The sequence below is a fragment of the Vanessa cardui genome, chromosome 4 (assembly GCF_905220365.1).
Source record: "Vanessa cardui chromosome 4, ilVanCard2.1, whole genome shotgun sequence".
In the NCBI taxonomy this organism is placed as follows: Eukaryota; Metazoa; Arthropoda; class Insecta; order Lepidoptera; family Nymphalidae; genus Vanessa; species Vanessa cardui.
The window spans coordinates 9,842,349-9,859,999 of NC_061126.1; the positions used below are offsets into that span (position 1 = coordinate 9,842,349).

Genomic DNA, 17,651 nt, shown 5'->3' on the forward strand with positions numbered 1-17,651 from the left:
AACAAAGTCACTTTCTCTGTCCCTATATCTTTAAAACTACGCAACGGATTTTGATGCGGTTTTTCTTAACAGATAGTGTGATTCTAGGGGAAGGTTTGTGTATGTAATATATGAACAATATAGTAAAGATCCATTGACAATTTTAGAAGTTTGCAATGTGATGTCGTAAATAAACAAATCCGTATGTTTAGTATCAGTATTGCACCCCTGTGAAGCCAGGTCGCTAGTAAATCATAATTCTTTTGAATCATGGTGTTAAATTTAGTTGTTTGGTCTTATAGCAGGTTACTGGGACAAATTAATATTGTATTCCCGTACAACTTTGCCAATTTTATCAATTATATCTTATATACTTATCAAGTTATAACAACAATTTTCAATTGAAAAAGCAAGGATCAATTTAAGCTCCATCGGATTTATTATCTTTAAAATAAATGAATAAGTATTATAATGTTACATATTAATTGAACTAGTAGTTTATATAGTAAATAATAATGGCGATGATGATGGACCATTTTGGGTACAAATAAATAGTAGAGCATCTGTTATGTTATTTTATAGAAAATTTCAAACTCTAATATAAAATTGTACAATTAAATACAAGCTGCGCCCGAGATTCTTGCGCGATTGTATTTAACAAAAAAGTTATAGTTGTAGCCTAAGTTACTGATTACATCAGCTATCAGGTCTTCCAGAGATTAGCAGAAATAAACAGACAAAATCTTTGAAAAAATCTTTTTTGGTATTTGTACTGTATATGTATATACAAATACATTTAGGAAAAAGCGGTTGTTTTAATATTACAAACAGCTCTTAATTTTATTATGTATATGTATTGTTAAGTTAAAAAAAATATACTTATAAATCCAGTACTAGTAGCTTATCTGGTAATCAATTTTACAATACATTTGATTTTAGTTTTCTTTAATAATTCAGGTAAGGTGTTGTAATCTTTTTTCTACAGTATGACTTCCAAGCTTACATACATTCATTACAGGAGTTTAGAAATAATATCAAAATGAATAAAAACAACACGCTAGTATAATGATACCTCCAAGAAATTTATAATGAATTAACAATTACTTGTTGTTTATTAATAACATACTTAAACCTAGTCTTATTCTATTCAGAGCAGTAATTTATATGAAAAAAAAAAAAACAAATTAACATGACTGGTTAATGAAACTGGTTGTTAATTTAAAATAATAATTAATACCAGTATTATCAATGTTCTCAAAAGTTTTAGCAGACTGTGCCCGAGGCAGGAACCAACAGCATACGACGCAAGTAGCGCAGCGCAGTGGCTGCGGCGGTAGTGGGTTCATGGCCGGCGAAGGCGAGCGTCGGCGAAGTGGGCGTCAAGCGAAAAACGGTCAGCCCACAGGTGGGCAAGTCTGGGCGCTCCACGCGCAGACCTAGTGCATTACACACAGACTCCAGCGACTTCTCCGCTTCACAGCCCTGAGTAGCCTTCAATGCCTGCACTCCCAGAGATCTACGATCTTCATCTAAAATAGTAAATTATAATAATATCGATCATGATCGTGACATTCTGGAACCCTACCGCCAGTATATCGTTAAAAAAAAATAATAGGTCTACATTTTCAGTTACTATTATAAAGTTACAATAAAGCAAAAAATGGTTAATATAGGCGGCAGGACATTCGGTTGGGTTGTTACCAATGTGTGTTAGCAGACCGAGGTGATAGTTGGAGAGGCGCTGGCCAAGGTCATGACGCCAGGGTGTGGGCTCAGAGCGCTCTGCGAAGCGCTGCAGGGTTGCTTCTGCGCGCTTCTCCTGAGATCGCTTCTCATGAGCACGAGCCAGGGCCTCTTCCTGTCGACGGTGACCAAAATGTATTTATGAATATAAATAAAGCTTTGAAATATATAATAAATAAAATATGAGACAACATCACATACATTACTCTGATCCCAATGTAAGTAGCTGAAGCACTTGTGTTATGGAAAATCAGAAATAACGACGGTACCACAAACACCCAGACCCAAGACAACATAGAAAACTAATGATAATCTACATCGACTCGGCCAGGAATTGAAACCGGGACCTTAGAGTGGCGTACCCATGAAAACCGGTGTACACACCACTCGACCATGGAGGTCGTCGAATATATATGTACCATACAAAGATCGCGATTATATATAATGTTTAATTTGATTTGAGTCAGGAAGGAACAGTTTGACCGTGTAATGTCAGACGATACCTCTACGAAATCTCCAGTAAGTCTTGCGAGGTTTTCTCGAAGATATGAGTACAAGTGTTCGGCGGCAAGTTGTCGCGCCGCTTTCTTAGTAGTTGACGTGGCCTGGCGCTCGTGCATGCGCAAGCGCGCACGCATAGTGAAACGGCGCTGGTGCGGTGGGCCTGTGTCGCTAACCAACTCATACTCCGGCTCGCCCAGTCGGTATTCCTCACAGAGTTCCTTTAGCAGCGCAACGTAGCTGCGCGAGTCCACAGCCGGGCCTCCTGTAGTTCCACAGGGGCCTCGTGATGGGCCAGCTTCCTACAACAACAACAACAACAACAACAGCCTGTAAATTCCCACTGCTGGGCTAAAGGCCTCATCTCCCTTTGAGGAGAGGGTTTGGAACATATTCCACCACGCTGTTCCAATGCGGGTTGGTGGAATACACATGTGGCAGAATTTCTATGAAATTTGTCACATGCAGGTTTCCTCACGATGTTTTCCTTCACCGCTGAGCACGAGATGAATTATAAAGACAAATTAAGCACATGAATCAGCGGTGCTTGCCTGGGTTTGAACCCGCAATCATCGGTTAAGATGCGCGCGTTCTTACCACTGGGCCATCTCGACTCTCAGCTTCCTACATTAACGGACAACCCATTTTATAAATATGTAGTTACTAGCTTTTGCCCGCGACTTCGTTCGCGTGGACGTCAGGTTCGTCCCGTCTAGTCTAGTAATCGCTTAAAATCGCTTCGTAAACAAGCCAATATTTCTCGTACAAAGTAAAGGATAAAAAATGGTTATTGTGGGTTATTCCTAAGAGATAAACATATACCATCACGGACTTTTTTGTAGAACTTTTTAAGTTGTACAATACTGTAGTACATTGTTTTGATCTATCTTGTAGGATTCAGTCAGCGTTTGAAATGTAAGCGCAAAAAATGGGTTTATTTACGACCTCACATTAGTAACCTCAAAAATTGTAGCCTATGTGTTATTCTGATGTATAAGCTATATTGTGGTAAAGTTTCATTCAAATCCATTCAGTAGTTTTTACGTGAAAGAGTAACAAACATCCATACATACAAACTTTCGCCTTTATAATAGTAGTAGGATAATTATAGCTACATATAACCTATATGTTATAATCGGTAGCACTACCAGAGCAGGGTCATCTGAGGGCAAGGGGGGCGAAGGGGGTGGCGGCGATGGCGGCGAGGCAAAGGGCGGCGGCACTTGGACGCCATGCGTGTGTAGTTGCATAAGCATACGTCGAGCTGCCTCTTGCTTTGCTTCCTTTTTAGATCGTGCCTGTCCAGTTACTGTAATCCCATGTGCTGTGCACCGGTATTCAAATGTGGCCTGATGTTGAGGACCTGACTGAAATATTTTATATTATTAAAGTAAATATGTTATCAGTTATATGAAGTTTTGACTCGTCTGTTGTAGCCATCTTGCATAAACTACCTTACCCTATTAATAATTACAAATCATAATCAGAGTCGGATTTAAAGGTATGGAGGCCCCCGGGCTACAAAGCAGTGAGGGCCCTAGACAAACAGAAGCGTGAACAACCTAATAATTATATTATCATGAATTAATTACTTTTTCATTTTAATCACTAAGCTATGATTGATTTACTTGTATCGTTAACTTTTAAAATATTAAATAATAACATTATTATATTTTGACTATATCTCGGTATTTGTTAACTTGCTCAAAAATGTGGCCCCCACTAATGTGGAGGCCTCAGGGCAGTTGCCCCGGTTGCCCTCCCCTAAATACGGCCCTGATCATAATGCATGCTGATTTCTTGGTATGAAAAGATTAACCGATATTGTATGACAATGATAATTCAGTTTGTCAATTATTCATTGTTATTGTGTATCACAGGAAGGTCTTAAGTAATTTATTGTAATAATGAATGTGTGGGTTAAGTATCATATGTTTCAGTACTTATTTAATAACACCACTGCAAAAACAAAGGATTGGTTTTAGAAATTGGCTACATGATTTTGGGGAACCCAGTGTTGAATAATGTTAAAAAATTGTTCCCTGATAACAATAATAATTTAATTGTGTTTTCTTTTGTCCATTTTGCTGGAAGGCTTTGAATTATACATTTGATTATGCAAAACTAACAGAAAACTAAGTCTCTCATACCCACTATGGTTTTGTCGGTTTTTCCCTTAATATTTTTTAACAAAACGTATGAAATGAAGGAATTAATTTTAATAATTAAATAACAATATTTATCTTTTCAATATCTAAACAAACAAAGCATTTTAGGTTAGGTTATTATAGGAATGTTATTTCAATACTTGCAAAATATTTGGTGCGTTGGTTATAATACCTAAGTACTTTTGTTTCCTTAAGACCATGTTCGACATTCCTAGGCGTTATTCTTTACTTTAAATTGTGATTATAGCTAATATTCATCAATTTCTTGAATATAAGTTATTAATATGATGTCACTAGGTAGATATATATTTTTTAAAAGTAAAAGGCGTAGACACAGTCTTACTTGAGATATGCATTCATAATTGGGCAGTTGGCCTATCTTGATCATCAGCTCTTGCAAAACCGTCACTGCTGTTTTCATTTTCGTGCTAAGAAGAATAAAGATAAGATTATCTAAATAACCAATTTACATCAATGTAGATAGAGAGCTCTTTGGTCTTCTTGCCTGTATGTATATTGTACATACATAAAGGCAAGAAGACATACATATATTGAGTTAATGGTAAACAATTTGCACGATCAATAATTAACCAATATCCACTTCCACAAATCTATACAATAAGTAGAAATTGCACTATTCCTACTAATGTATTGAACAGAGTTTACAACCATGTCTTGTCAATCGGAATTGATTACTTGATTATGTTAAAAGTATTTGCAACTAACACATTTTATTTAAGCCTTAATCTTTTCGTTCGATTAAATCAAATCATTAATTATTAGAAGGTATGCTTTTAAATACAAATAGGTAAATATTTTGTAAGATACCTGATGTTATCATTAAATACCTATACAGCGGAAAAAAACTGTCACAACACCAACCGGAGTGGACAAATTAACTTAACTGCTCAATATTATATTAAATTAAAGTTATCACTTGCTTATAATTAATATATCTTATTTAATGACGTACACGGGTATATATTACATTATTGTTTAATGTTTATTTTTTGATTCATTAGCTCGTGTTGACAGCACTAGCATTTTTCCCTGACATCCAACTGTCCTCTGTGATGCCAACTTATATAAAATCTTCCCCATGAACTATTTCAAATTCTCCTAAATATCGATTTAAAAGCCCTAAAGCTTTTGTTTTTTTTAATCTACAAAGTTTCGATTTGATAATGGATGTACCGCTTTTTAGAGTTAATTTCGAATATATTTTAGTACCATAAAATCCCTCCCCTATTTTGTAGGAGCATTTTATGTTATACACATGCTTTATTAACAAGATAATAATCCTAATGATAAAAATAATTAACATTATTTTTAGTTTATTATAATTGCCTTTGTTAATTTTTCCTCTAAATATACATCTTAAAATCCTTCTTTCCCATCTTGAGGGGAATACCCGAAGTTGCCGTTACGGGCTGTCACACTGGTTTAACAGCGAAGATGTTGAAAAAAATATTTGATTTTTTTTTTATATTTGATGTGATAATTCTGTTGATGCTAACGTAGGAAATATACCACCATATGTTATAGTTATTCTCAAAGTTAAATGACATTAAATAAAAATAATTTTCATTTTTTTACTTCTTGTTTTTCTGCAAAAAATATTTCACCCATATGAAAGAATAAATAAATGACATTTACCTATAGGTACTGAAAAATTCAATATAAAATTTTTAAATTAGCTGTACCGTTTGTTATGGAGTAACAAATTTATGGTCTTTAAAGGTAAGACCTTAAAGAGAAGTCTCAGGCTTTCAACCGCAAAGTTGTACCGTATAAGACTTCCAAAAACTATTACAACGGGGCTACCGTGGAAGGGAATTAACTAAAATAAAAAATAAAACTAGCCTAACAGGTGTATGGGACTATTGAATATTAAAAGTAAAAAAAACCGGGCAAGAGCGTGTCGGATACGCGCATGAAAGGGTTCCGTAGCTACAAGATGGGCCATAAGATGGAAATTTAGCAATCTCTCTTTCTACCCTGGCCTATTTCTGTATGTGGCTATGTATCATTCCTACTTATTTTCATAGTTTGTAGGTAGTTATTTCCATACATTACCATTTAGTTGGGGCAACTGCACGTCATAAGTTGGTCGAGTTGTATAAAAATAATTATGTAAGATACAGAGTCCGCTATAGTTTTCGTTGAAAGTACTTATTTGGAGGTATAAAGCACATTTTTATTTCAGAATTATTGTAATAGTATTTCAAAAGTTTATGGGGGGGGGGGGGGCCCTCAAATTTAAATTTTGTATTAGTATATATCTCGAGACTGGGAGGTTTGATCCACATTGTTTTAAGGCAATTTTTATTGTATTTAAAGATACCTTTTTAACGATACCCCACACGATGGGGTAAGTCGATTTTTTTTTCGAATTAATTTTTCGCTTTATAGGGAGGGAGGGTAAAAAATAATTATTTTTCGATAATTTTAAGCGTATTGATGAAGTTTTTTATAAGAAATCGTTGTACTGAACCTTGTTACAGGAAAATCACTTTATGTTTTTAACTAAAAAGCATGATATCTTCTTGATCTGTGAAATGAAAGGCCAGTTATAAAAAACTCCCACCACCAGCTTAAGTTAACGAAATCATTTAATACTTTAATACTAAAATTAACAGATTGAACAGATACTTTTTTTAACGGAACAATGTAAGTATAACCTCTTAAAGGGTATGTAAGGCAATATCCTTAAAAATAAGTCGTCAATACTCCCAGACACTTTCCGTCGGTCGTATTGCTTTGCAGACTCTTTTAAGCTCCCAAAATAATTACTTAACTTCACGTAAATTCTGATGCTCCATTTTTAAATATGTCCACCAGACAACTATTTTAAAACCTTTTACAAGAAGCCAGACCGATCCAAGGGGCCAATCATCCCCTAAAATTAATTTTAATGCCTCTATGGGTAGAAGCGCGAGGGCTTTATCTACGCGCATGAGACTGAATGAGTCATGTATTGACATTGATAACGCTCGACAGCGAGAGGTCTCCGCCCATAGTCGCCGCAAGGATGTGCCTCTGGGGCCCCCACGCAGCACACTCGTACAGAGTGTGGTATGCCGTGTCCACTGGCGCACCACACTTGTGGCAGGAGGGTGACTCCTCCCACCACGCTATCCCGTGTAGGTACTTACCGAAGCATCCGTGTCCGGTAAGTACCTGCGTCATTCTGTACGACAGTGTGCCGTGCTTCCTCTCGACCTAGCGACTTAAGTGGGGACGGATCGCCTCCATTGTCGCTAGGCCCGCCGTGGGAGACCCCAGATCCTCCTGCCATCGGGCGATCAGGGCTTGCTGGGCTAGAGCCCTGATCTGCCCGATCTCCGCCGACCCTGGACGGTCGCCGCGGTCCCTCGCCTCGACACGGAACCGGTACACTTCCGCAAGCACCTCCGCCTGGAGTTCCCAGGGCGGATCGCCCGCGAGAAGTGTCGCCGCAGTCCACGACATCGTACGGTACCCTCTGATGCCTCTCACCGCTATGACCCTATCGTCGCGTCTATCCAGATCGGGGCACCGTACAGCGCCATCGCCCTCACTACGCCGGAATAGAGACGCTGGCATAGCGACCCCGGCCAGACCACATTCAGAAGGAGGCGATGGTCTGGCGGCCCTGGGATCTTTCGCTATTAACGAACTTTTGAAATAGCAAACAAATATATTATTTAACAAAATATACAACAAAATAGACGATTTGCACGATTAACTTCCAATATTAAGTTGTTTTTTTTCTCAGTAATGAGTTTTTAACGTGTATCCTTATTTTCAAGATAACTGCCACATTTGCCACTTTGAACCTAAACGAGGTTTGACTTAGCAAACAGAAATGTACCTATAGCTACTGAATTTGGTTATACGTTACTGAATTAAAATGAATCGTAAAGAAAAAAGCAAACTCTTGGTTGTTATTCATTGTTTTTATTTTACAAATTATAGAACGATATTAATATTTTAATATTGTCATTGGTCGTCTCTAAAGTTGTAACGACTTATTTTAACTGAAGTAGGTCGACGTGTATGAAGGTCTATGATCTATAAAACATTCCTCACTCTTCAAATGCTTCGGTTTCGGCCGTATTAGTTCTATTAGCTCAAACAATGTCAATAACAACATATAAAATAATGCGAGCCACGCCGAGCCGAGTAAAATTTGTTGAGTCACTTTATCACCAGGAACTGTTCGATGACGAACCATGGTCTCAGCATAGAAGTTTACTGTTAGATTTATGTGATGTTTTAACTACATACGAGTAGCTCGGATGTGATTGCGCAGGTAACGGCGCCCCCAGTACAATAGTGAGTGAATGAATAGAATACAGGTGTAGATAAAGAGCACGCGCACCACAGCACAAGCTGCGGCACTGCCTACATCTTTTCCGCCTGGTGAAAGGCGCCGTGCCATCACGCCATGACTTTTACACTAGTCGTCAGCTGTCAACTTCTGACACAAAAGAGTTTCAGTATTGAGTTTATTTTATAATTAAAAAATAAATTTATAAAAAAAAAACGTAAAAGAACGAAGACGACATAAATAAGTTTTTAATGAATAAAATACAATACGAAATAAGATTATCTTTCAGATAGGTTAAGTAAATTAAAGAAAATGTCTTATTAATTTTCATGTCTTGCTAGAAGTTATCTCTGCATACATTTGGAAATGCAAATGAAACGAGATAGCTGATTTATTGAAAAATGATTTTTCGTCTGACAGTGTACCGGCAATTTTAGATGATCTTGGATTACTTTCGCACAAAACAAAACATTTATTTTTAAAATCAATAATACGTATGATCGTTAAACTAGTCGGGCTTGATAGTTAAAATAGCTATCCACGGTACAGGTAAATTTTAAAGTATTTTTTCATAATCAACCTTTTCGGTACATTTGTATTTCCAAATGTATCTATATAATGACTGTAGAGGTTATTTTAATACTAGCGACATTAACATACCTCGGGAATGAAACGAGCGTTTATAAAAATATTAAACATTGAGCGCCACCAAACTTGAGAAGTAAGATGTTTACTATTCAGCTGCCAAGTTAGATTATAAAACTGAACGCTGAATTTCAATATCAACCTTTTTATCACAATTCAATAAAGTTTTTATAATAACGTAAGTCTTACGTAGAGTTCATGGCATGTGCCCATAGTAACATACTTACATATAAACACCTCTATTTTAAGTCGGTTTAAAATTGCACGTGCACGTGTCCATCTGTGGACAAACCCAGGCTGACGATGAAATGTCCAACGGAGAAGGTCTTGTAAGGATAATGTTTAAAGCTACATCTATCACGCTGCTTTAGCGGAATAGTGAATACAGTCATAGTAGATTTTTTCAATATACTATGCAGATGTCCTCACATGTCTTTGTCACTGGTTAACTAAGATTAATAATGCATATGGAAATGAATAGTGCAAAGGATTATTAATCCGCGATTTTCGAGACACAAAGCTTTATGCCCTTTTTTGCAATGACATATATATGACATATGTATGTATGAGAGCATGAAAAATTTTAAGGAAGCGCAAAGCTATTGATTTTAGCTTGGCTTGTTTTGTGAGGAGAGATATTTTGAAAATTAATATTTTTAAAATTTTAACTTGTCCATAATTTCGGTAATTAATTCTCTAACATATAATACGTCTTTATTGTTTGGTAAGTATTTTTTAGTACTGAATCATTGAAACTAAAACGCTGATAAAGTCGCTGGACGTATCTAATGCTTAATACATTTTAGTTGCATCGATCCTTGCACGCACTTAACAACTTAGATAGCCTAAAAATAACATCAGTGTGTAATTCTCGTATAATCTGACGGTGCATATACATATTTATTATTAGCCCTGAATATTTAACTCAAATTTGACTTACGTAAGATATGCAATGCGGACATCCGGACTTTGATCGGTCCAGCCGTAATGCTGCATCTTTTGAGGATCGTGAGCCAAAATAGTTAATGGTGTTATAACTACGAGCCGCTTTCAATGAGCTTTTGTTTACTTTATCATACTTTCATTGCTCTCAAGCGGAATCCTAATTCTTGAATGAATATGTAATTTTCAGATAGCTTAGTCTGCATATTATGTAATTTATTTTTCTTATTTACAATTATTAATTAACAAACTATAAATTATTAATAAACTATAAATAAAATTAAGATTATTTTAGGCGCCGATTCTAATCTAAGGTATCTTTAACTTCAAAACATATTTTCAAATAATGACGATTTGCTTTTGGCATTTCCTACTTTTGAATAACTTGCTTGTCGAGCGTAGGTATTTGTTTATTAAGAGCCGTCGTCGCTTCATTTTTGCCTGAATACACATTCCAAATTGAACATATATTTTTATTTACGCGGCAAAGAAAACCCTATCTTTCCTTTCATTTCTTGATTCTTTTCGTTTGAAAGTCCGGTGTATTCTGTATCACATGCCTGAAGAGTCGCCTTGCAGGGTTTTTCTGTTGTCCTTAGGACATTCGTTACATAAATTGCTATTACGTTTCCAATAACATGTAATGCTAATTTGAATTTAGGTAAGTGCTTAATGCTTAAGGTGCACTTTATGTTTAAGTGTCTATTTTTCTCAATTTTTTTCGAAAGAAACACCCAATAATTTTATCATATGCCTGGCATATTGTTTAAACTTGTATTACTTTAGTGGGTATTACGGTATACCAGGGCGCAAAAGACGTCTTAGGCACCGGTGAATCCCACATACCTCCCAATTCCAGCAGGGAAGCGTAAATCGTTTATCCGATGAAAAAAAAAGGACTTCGGTATGTGTGACTTTATGTCTTTAATTTCGTTACAATACCAATGAGGCCGTTAAAAAATATTATAAAATGAAGATTACGTTGGTGCGTTGGAATATTGCAATTATTTAAATGTTTTCATTTCTTCTTGGTAATTTACACAAAAATGGTAAATTAAAATAGGGCAGTTCAATCACCGAGAAATTTTATTCATAATTAAATTATATATATCTATTATATTAATAGTATTTATAGACTATACACGAACGGTGCTAGGTAGATATCTCACAAGCTACAGTGGATCAGTGTCTTGAAATAAGTTCCAAGCAGTCTCAGGTCTAAATCCTAAGATGATTTGACGGGGGAAGATTTATGATAAAAATAAATTTATGTATTATACGTAGTATATTAATAGGTGGAATGGAAATAACAAATAATACAAAAATATTTATTCGCCTATTTATAAGTCAGCTTATGACTATAACAAATATTTTGGTATAACATCTATACACTTTCTATAGACTTAGTGGTAGGGCCTTGTGCAAGCCCGTCTGGGTAGGTACCACCCACTCATCAGTTATTCTACCTCTAAATAACAGTACTCAGTATTGTTGTGTTCCGGTTTGAAGGGTGAGTGAGCAAGTGTAACTACTGGCACAAATGACATAACATCTTAGGTCCCAAGATTGGTGGCACATTGACGATGTAAGGAATAGTTAATATTTCTTACAGCGTCATTGCCTATGGGTGATGGTGACCACTTACCATCAGGCGGCATATATATCGTCCGCCAACATATAACATAAAAAAACAAATAATAAAATTGGACCGAGATTAATTCATGACATCTAATTATCTATTGTAAAGATAAAACAATAAATCAGTTTGTTATACTGTGATCCTATCTTACTGAAGCTCTATCAAGTTTACTTACACAATATCTATTCCATAAAATGTATAAAATAAGAAATAACTAATTAATACGAGTTATTTTATTAGATCTTCATGTTTAATAGACATGGCTTTAAACATCATATATTTTTTAATCAAGTTGTCCAGTGTGTAAAGGGCATATGTAGCAGCTTTCTTTCATTGCTTCGCGTCAAAGTTTGATAAAACTTACTCACTGAATTAATTGAGTTCAGTCAGTTCGGCTACAATTTCTCTCTATTTGAATGATAGCAAGTAATAATCGTGTAATATTAAATCAAGGGATATTTAAGTTAATATATTAAACCCATTATTATTATAAATATATTTACGAACTAAAATTCTGTTTTAATATTTATTATTATAGTATACTCTTATTTATATTAATTTACGAATTTTATTACTGTGTTTATCTTTTATTTACTTTGACTTATGTGATTGGTTCACATATACATTCACTAGGTATATAGAAATATTTCAAGAAAATATTAATTTTTCATAGATTTATGGATATTTTTTTTTTGATATTCTTGCTATGTTTTAAAGTTTTGCTATAAATTATGTGAAGTGGATTCCAGTCGTTTTGATAGGTACAAGATTTGTTTTAGTATCTAATAAACGAATAATGTTTATGTATGACCTCAACGACACAGAAAATTAATTATATTATTTCAATATCGGTAAGTTAAACATGCCAACAAGGTTACAACTCCAGGGAATATTATTATTGATTAGTTTAGCATATGGGAAATAATTAAGTAGGTATAGGCGTCGTTTGAATTTTATTTACATTTTATCATCGGGTATTATATCATGTGTACTTTTATTGACCTATAATTTGGAAGTATTGATTATAAATACAATATTAAAAGCTTAGTCTTAAGCGAATCGAGAGCCCGGGTGCAGTGTTCTGAAGATCTCATTTCACCCAATTAGGATTTAATTAGGGTGCTTTACCGATCGTTCTATGCCATACCATTTTGGACTTGGCAATGGTATAATAACAATGGTATTATTCATATACAGTCTTGATATTGAATTCAACATTTAATTTCAAACTGAGAAAATGGTTCCCCGAGAAAGCTTAAACTGTATTTTCCATAATGAATTATACTCGAAAAAAGATGTCAAACAGTAGTTCGCAAATAACAATGGAATAATGAATGATATGTAGCAGAGTAGCGTTGTAGTGGTAGTTGGAATAGAAATTAGCTGCAGTACTGATTTGCATGCAGGACTAGCGGTGGCGGTAGCAGGCAGCAGGAAAGCAGGGTTGAAGGGCCGCGGGGTCGGTGGGTTGACGGCGGGGCAACGACCGCAGCACGCGAGCTTTTTCACGTGATGCGATTAGCGTCGCGATGTGAACGGTGTAGGCGATGCCAATGTAGGTCAGCGGAACGCTCGACGCCCTCCGCGCCACCACACCGCACCACCCACCCACCAGGTGTTCCCTGTTCGCCGAAATTACATCAAATTGAGAATCATGTCCTGATTTCCGGATTGTACTGGATTATGCGGTACGTATCACGGCTTAAATTGTTTTATGTTTTCATACAAATATGTATTTATATAGTTAAAATCTTATTTATTAACTTCAAGAGAACCAGATAAATACGCTTCGTTATATTCTGAGAATAGTAGTATGAATCAAGCCTGTGACTTCATTAAATCAAAAGTTATTTGCTCAAGTTAAATATTGGTTGAATGAACGCGATGAAGGATTATCCCATAACTAGCAGCTCACATCACCGAACAGCTGACGTTGTATTGATCTTGCTCGTTGACAGACGACTTTGCCAGCCGACAATAAAATATGGCAATCATACATAACCCAAATAGTGATCAGATGATGGCCTCAGCGGTCTCATACTGACCTCTATAATTCTATACTAACTTATAATTTAACGATCGTGTGTGATATTTAATTTGTTAATAGTATTAATTAATATAATCATAAAACTTTTTTTTTGCCTTTAATTATAAGATCTGTCTTTTTTAACCTTTCAAGCCGACTCTCGACCCCATTAAAGTTTACAATTTAGAGTACAACAATATATAATGTCATATACTGTATATGTTCTATCTATATAGAGAAATTAAAACAGCTTATAGGAAGACATCGGTATAGCAGATGAAAGCTTGCTAGTTATACGATTTTCTCCGGCTAGACTAGCAAAATATGATGATTATTCCAATCAAATTAACAATCACAGTTAGGTTGGTTTCATTTAACTGTGATTGTTAATTTGATTTTAAGGGTTGTTTTAAGAAAATACTTTATCATCAAATACAATACAATATTTGAAAAAATAGTTGAATTTAAAATTGTCTCTCTCATTCACATAAGACGTACCTAATATTGGTCGAAAATAATTTACTTAAGTATCTGAAGAGCTGACAGGAGTGGTAACAGCAAGCAGGTCTTGATATTTTTAATGATTGCGATTAATTTTTGTGCTTCGAGTAATACAGGAAATCTAGAGAATAAACTAAAATTCATGAGTGACGAATTATTAACCAATTATTTATTGCATACTTTTAATGCTTAGTGTGATTTCCATTGTTTCATAGTATGAGATAAAATATTTTGTCAGATGAAAGCAGTCTTTGAAATGCCAAATGTATATACGTGGAACCACTCTTATCAATTATTTCATCGCCAAACATAACTTTATTTTTCTGTTTTCTTGTTCAAACGCCGAGTGAGCCAGTATTTTGACGCATACGAGAGATATACCTAATTATATTTAGAACCTATAAAGTACTTTTTATGGACGGTAGTGGCTACTTTACATTGGCTAGTTTATTTGCTTTTTTTTTGTTCAACTGTTAAAAAAGTTAGAAAGTTTATTTTATTATGTGGTTGGGATTGATCTGTGTGTTACTGTATTATGTAGATAATCGATAATGCCTTGAAAAGAAAATGAAAGATAGATGTTAAGTCAGCTGTAGATCGCTTATGTCTAGACCTCGATGACAATCTCTATTTAGAAAAGGCCAGCCAGCCCAAGGGCCTTAAAAGAGAAGAGCTCCACTGGAGAAGACATTAATTATAGTTTTAATATGTAATTTTTCATAATGGGAAATATAGTATATTTTTATGATAAATTAATCTGTTCTAATAATTTAATTTGTAATTCACTTTATAGCTGCTAAAATTGTTCATTTACATTGTACAATATTTCGTAGGATGGCACCGTTTGTCATAACCACCCTGACATGAATGGCTTACAGTATCGGAGCATGTTTTTTTTTCATTTTTGGCATGCGGCAGTAAGAATAGCGTTCCAAGATTTAATAAATTCATTGTTTAAAGATAATTAACTTGTTCTTATAGTACGTTATATACCTAATATTGTTTCTCTTTGTTCTTAAAGGCATTCCAAATTCAAAGCTTATTGTGTCAAAATATAACTTTGCAGAAAAATATATAATTCTCACCCTCGGACATGGTGTAAAAATTCTATGTTTCATCTGCACTCTGAAACATGCTTTCACTGGCGGTTTTCCGAATCGATACGACTTGGGAACCTTCAAGAAAAGAGCGTACACATTTCTCAAACAACGCACGTGCAAGCACTCCGGTGTTGCAGATGTTCATGGGCGATAGTAGTCATTTTCTGTCAGGTGAGTCTACTGATCGTTTCCCAACTGTACCATAAAAAACACATCTTTGGTACATAAAATTATGGTTTCTATATTTTTTCAAATAGATGTTTGAAGTTCTTAATATGGGAATAATGATTTAGTTCAACATTTTAAGTACTTTGTAAATTATTTATTTTAAGGTGACATGCTCCAACATAACAATACCGTTGAATAGGAACAAATTAAGAATGCCCAATTTTTATTCTCAATTCTTTTTTTTTTTATGGCATAGGTGACAAACGAGCAGGAGGCTCACCTGATGGAAAGTGACTACCACCGCCCATGGACATCTGCAACACCAGGGGGCTTGCAGGTGCGTTGCCGGCCTTTCCAAAAGGAGTACGCTCTTTTCTTGAAGGTTCCCATGTCGTATCTGTTCGGAAAAATCGCCGGCGAAAGCTGGTTCCACAAAGTGGTTGTGCGAGGCAGAAAATGTCTGAGAAATCGCGCTGTTGTGGATTTTCGGACATCAAGGTGGTGCGGGTGAAACTTAGAATTTTGGCGAGATGTCCGAAGGTGAAATTCAGCAGCCGGGATTAATCCGAACAATTCCCGGAACATTCCCCGTGAAAAATTCGGTAGAAGATGCAGAGTGATCCGACATCTCTACGCAAAGCCAAAGGATCAAGGAGATCGGAAAGGGCTTGATCGTTGATAACTCGAGCCGCTCTACGTTGGATGCGGTCAAATGGAAGGAGCTGGTACTGGGGAGCACCCGCCCAGAGGTGAGAGCAGTACTCCATGTGAGGCCGAATTTGCGCCTTGTAAAGTTTTAGGCGATGGGCCGACGTGAAATACTGTCTCGCCTTGCTGAGCACGCCCAGCTTTTTTGAAGCCAATTTGGCTTTGCCTTCCAATTTACCGCGGAACTGAACGAGGCTCGAAATATCAACGCCAAGTTTTCCGATACTACCTGCAGCGGCTATCGGAATGTTCTCAAATCGTGGAGATACGACAAATGGTGTCTTTTTAGCGGTTAACGCGCAAACATGCGTCTTTTTGGGGTTGAAATGGACTAGATTTAGCCGGCCCCAATTCGAGACTTCGTTTAATGAAGACTCGATTTCAGACACAAGTTTGTTCCGGTTCTCTCCGACGTTTTCCCGAGAAATATTAGCTCGGCCGGTGTATGAGGTGTCAACGGTACTGTCGTCTGCATAACAATGAATGTTCCCGATTTGCAACAAATCATTGATATGCAGAAGAAACAGAGTGGGTGATAGAACGCAGCCTTGTGGAACACCAGCATTGACGAATTTTACGTCAGAGTGATTTGATGCTCCGATCTGCCAAAAAGCTGGTAATCCAATTGCATAATTTCCCGGGAAGCCCATAGGAAGGAAGCTTCGAAAGAAGCGCTTTGTGCCATACGCGATTGAAGGCCTTCGCTATGTCCAAGCTGGCTGCTAATGCCTCAACCTTGCTCTCAACTGCTTCAGCCCACCTATGAGTAAGGTAAACTAGAAGATCACCGGCTGAGCGACCCCGACGGAAACCGTACTGGCGGTCACTAATTAGCTGATTCTCCTCTAGGTACCGCAGGAGCTGGCAGTTAATAAGGGACTCCATTATCTTGGAGAGCAAGGAGGTGATGGCTATAGGCCTATAATTGTACGGGTTTGAGCGGTTGCCTTTTTTAGGGATCGGATGCACCAAAGCTGTCTTCCAGGAATTCGGGACGACGCCTAATGTGTAGGATTGCGGGAAAAGACGCGTTAAGACCGGTGCCAACTCGGGAGCACATGTCCGTAGCACGATTGGAGGGATACAATCGGGGCCCGCTCGACATATGAATGTCCAAGGAAAGAAGTGCTTTACGAACTGCACTTTGGCGGAATTTAACCTCCGGCATCGTGGTATCACACCGCGGAATTGTTGGTGGAGATTTTCCTTGGTCATCCAG

At 36.5% G+C, this 17,651-nt stretch overlaps 1 protein-coding gene across 4 annotated transcripts; it reads right to left on the minus strand.

The window, feature by feature from the left end:
- Positions 1-813: 813 nt before the first annotated feature.
- On the minus strand, positions 814-5,433 carry LOC124544325 (double-stranded RNA-binding protein Staufen homolog 1-like). 4 transcript variants are annotated; one of them, XM_047122825.1, is made up of 6 exons: positions 5,220-5,433; positions 4,735-4,819; positions 3,372-3,590; positions 2,226-2,525; positions 1,699-1,837; positions 814-1,508 (listed from the first exon to the last, which is right to left on the minus strand). In XM_047122825.1, the coding sequence occupies exons 2-6, from the start codon at positions 4,810-4,812 to the stop codon at positions 1,243-1,245; spliced, it is 1,002 nt and encodes a 333-aa protein (XP_046978781.1). In that variant the 5' UTR covers positions 4,813-4,819; positions 5,220-5,433; the 3' UTR covers positions 814-1,242. The 4 variants fall into 4 exon arrangements, with proteins under 4 accessions (XP_046978781.1, XP_046978778.1, XP_046978780.1 ...); XM_047122822.1 differs by having other exon boundaries at positions 1,681-1,837; XM_047122824.1 differs by having other exon boundaries at positions 1,681-1,837; positions 5,365-5,431.
- Positions 5,434-17,651: the final 12,218 nt, after the last annotated feature.

Coding starts and splice junctions, on each gene's coding strand:
- LOC124544325 (XM_047122822.1), bottom strand. CDS start 4,812: ATGAAAACAGCAGTGACGGTTTTGCAAGAGCTGATGATCAAGATAGGC. Junction 2,526..3,371: donor CCTCAGATGACCCTGCTCTG/GTAGTGCTACCG, acceptor TTGTTGTTGTAG/GAAGCTGGCCCATCACGAGG. Junction 1,509..1,680: donor CGGTCTGCTAACACACATTG/GTAACAACCCAA, acceptor TTACTATTTTAG/ATGAAGATCGTAGATCTCTG.